This window comes from Papilio machaon, chromosome 28, assembly GCF_912999745.1.
Source record: "Papilio machaon chromosome 28, ilPapMach1.1, whole genome shotgun sequence".
Lineage (NCBI taxonomy): Eukaryota > Metazoa > Arthropoda > Insecta > Lepidoptera > Papilionidae > Papilio > Papilio machaon.
The window spans coordinates 2,213,894-2,217,231 of NC_060013.1; the positions used below are offsets into that span (position 1 = coordinate 2,213,894).

Below are 3,338 nucleotides of genomic sequence, written 5' to 3' on the forward strand. Positions count from 1 at the left end.
CGAAAAGTAGTAACACAGCAGCATCTGCAGCGCTGCCTTTAGTTCAATAAGTTTCATTTCAGAAGAGAGTGACTTGACGTTTTAGGTACAAATGTTTAAATTCGTTAGTGTTTCATTGTTTTTACTTGGAGGGTTTTGGTCGATCTCTCCCGCGGTGACCGGCTGTACTGGGAGATTTGTAGGGTGAAGAGGGTTAATCTGTTATTGCTATTCTATATTCTGTTGTGTAGCCATCCGGTGAGGTGAGTCTATCTTTGTTTTGGGAAAGGTAAGTTTTGGTTTGTGAAGTACAAAATCTTTCATGTTGGTAGCTTTGTTCTTTTTCTTTGGTTGTTTACCACGTTGAGTGGAGTAGTTTGTATGCGATGATTCCGGGATTCGGACAGGATTCTCTTATTTAATTGCTTATACAATAGTAAGTCATCTGCAAATTGTAAGATGTTGACCGATTCAGTATTGACATATTTCAAAATCTCTGAAGTATATAGATTGTACAGCAAGCGAGATAAAGTAGGCCGTGTTAGCTATTCGGTAACTCTGTCGCCAGTTGTATCCATTGCTCTCTAATACGTGCCGTACGTGCGTCAATTCAGCCTGCAGGAATTGAGTGTCGCATAAACGTATTGCGCGATTTATAAGCGTGCGCGGCACTGAAGATAGCTGGGATGGATGGTGATGAGAGTCCGCCCTCAAGTACCGGTCCGTGTGTGTAGGCTTTCTATACACGGTATGTACTAGATTACCACTAGGTTCCCGCTTCACTAGTACGTCCAAAAATGGGAGAGTTCCAACATTTCCCTCCTCCGTAGTAAAATGGATTTTTGGATGTACGTCGTTCAAATGGTTTACGGCCTGTCTGGGAACTACGGCGAACACGGCGTCTACGTATCTCCACCAGTATCTGGGTTTAAAAGGTGCATGCTTTAACGCCTCCTCCTCGAAGTATTCTATAAATATATTAGCCGCAACTGGTGCTATTGGCGAGCCCATCGCCACTCCATCCATCTGAAGGTAAAAATCCCCTCGCCAACGGAAATAGCCACTCGTAAGGCAGAACTCTATTAAACTCATGTAATCTGTAGGTATGTATGTTGTGTGATATAAGGCTTTGTCTTATAATATTTATAGTTTCCGCTACCGGTACATTTGTAAATAGAGACGCCACGTCGAAACTTACCATTATCTCGTCGTTTTGGATTTAGACGTCCTTCAACAATTGAATGAAATTATTTGAGTCTCTTACAAAGCTCGTTGTTCTGCCGGTCACCGTCTATAATATACTTGCCATGTGACGTGAGCTTTTGTAAGTAGGCGAGTCTATTTGACTCACGATGGGACGCAAGGGCCAGTTAGGTTTATGGATTTTTAGCAGTCCATATATTTTTGAGGTGTCGGATTCAGTGGCCGCAACTGTTTTTTGTCACTATCTGGAAGCGTAGATAAGATCTTATTTAACCTAGAAGTTGTTGATGAACAATATTGACAATCTTTGATATTTTTTAATCTATGTTCCTTTTCCCTTTCTGAATTATGGCGGACTGTAGTGTGTGACTTTGTAACGAGTAATGGTGCCATATTAAATAGTTATTATAATAAGTTCCTCTTATTTTATTCGCTGCCACTATCTGCTCTAATAGGTTATGGGCCCAGAAAAGACCGAAGCCATAGCCGTGAAGCGACTTCGAGTTGTGACGCAGTGAGTAAGAGTGAACTTGGCAGACATTTTGTCTTGTACGGTTAAATATCGAAACGTGCTTGGCCATGGAGAATTTGGCAGGCAGATCAATTCTCATGGGGATAAAGCCTTTCGATGGCACAGTAAGTTATAGTAACTGGTTGTTTAGAGTCCGGTTGGTACTGGAGCAACACGAGGTTTTATCGGTGTTGGACGAAGTGCAGCCTACAGATCCGGAAATGTTGGCACAATTTAAAAAGCGAGATGTAAAAGCCAGGAATCTCATCGTGCAAAGTTTGGCTGATAGTATATTGACTATGATTAAAGATAAAAAGACAGCCAGGGAAATAATTGACACCTTAAGTGCTACCTATGAGAAGAAGGGCATGAAGTCATTGGTTTCAGCTCAGAAAGCTTGGCGCAAATTGGAGTTTCGTAATGATAAACCTCTTAAGGATTTTATAAATATCTTCGAGTCATTGGCATCAGATGTCAAGGTTGCCGGAGGGAAGATTGAAGAGGATGAAATGGTTAGTCAGCTTTTAGTAGCAATGCCTTCTGACTATGACAGTGTGGTTTCTGCGATGGATATTCTTTGTAACAAAGATAAATCTGCGGTTACACTGGAGTATGTAAAGAACACTTTACTGGCCGAGGAGGAGCGTCATGTCAAGAGAGATGTGGTTTCGGACTCGTCTCAGTTCCCAGGAGCATTAGCGGCAAGGTCAGCTTATGTGAGGAATAACATGCAACATTCAAGAAAGCCTTTTAGGTATTACTTTTGTAAATCTGTTGGTCATAAAAAGGCACATTGCTTTAAGTATAAGGCAAGATCACAGAATGAAACAGGTGCTGTTGCTGAGGTAAATAGTTCTGCAGGTTGTACCTTAATTACAAGTGAAAATACTGCTTTGAGTGCTGGTCAGTCCTGTGATGATATAGTGTTTGTTATAGACAGCAGAGCAAGTTCTCATATAGTAAAAAGTGACTATAGACGCTTTATGTACGATGTTTCTAATGTGGATGTAGACATTAATGTAGCTAAAGCTGGTCACTTTGTGACTGCCAAAGAGAGAGGTAATTTGAAATGTTTATCTGATGTAGGGAACAGTGTCACTATTAAGGATGTATTGATTTGTGAAAATATTTTGTTTAATTTATTGTCTGTTAAAAAATTAGAGGAAAAAGGTTTTCAGATAACTTTTGAAAAGTCAGTTGTAAAAATAATAAGAAATGGTGTGGTAATTATATCAGGTCACACATTTGGCAATTTGTATGTAATTAAATTGACAGCTATATCTGAATGTGCAAATGTCAATGTGAGTAACAGTATTGGTATTACAGATCAGTGGCATAGGAGAATGGGTCACTCTTGTAGGTATCCATCTAAAAGTTTATGTGAAATATGTTTACAGGGTAAGCAGACTAAGTTACCATATCTTAAAAAGTTGCCAGAAGATAGAAAAGCAAAAAGAATTTTACAGTGTATTTCAACTGATGTATGTGGTAAAATAAGTCCTCCTACACATGATGGTTATAATTATTATGTAAGTTTTATTGATCACTTTAGTAACTTTTGTGCTGTGTATTTAATGAGAAACAAAAGTGAGGTTTTTGCAAAATTTAAAATATATGTTGCATTAGTAGAGGCAAAGTTTAATTG

At 39.2% G+C, this 3,338-nt stretch overlaps 1 protein-coding gene across 1 annotated transcript; it reads right to left on the minus strand.

The window, feature by feature from the left end:
• Positions 1-450: 450 nt before the first annotated feature.
• On the minus strand, positions 451-990 carry LOC123722590. The gene has a single exon (XM_045684859.1). The coding sequence runs from the start codon at positions 988-990 to the stop codon at positions 451-453; it is 540 nt and encodes a 179-aa protein (XP_045540815.1).
• Between the last annotated feature and the right edge of the window lie 2,348 nt (positions 991-3,338).

Bases quoted from the DNA above. Each gene is read 5' to 3' on its own strand.
- LOC123722590 (XM_045684859.1), bottom strand. From the start codon at position 990: ATGGGCTCGCCAATAGCACCAGTTGCGGCTAATATATTTATAGAATAC.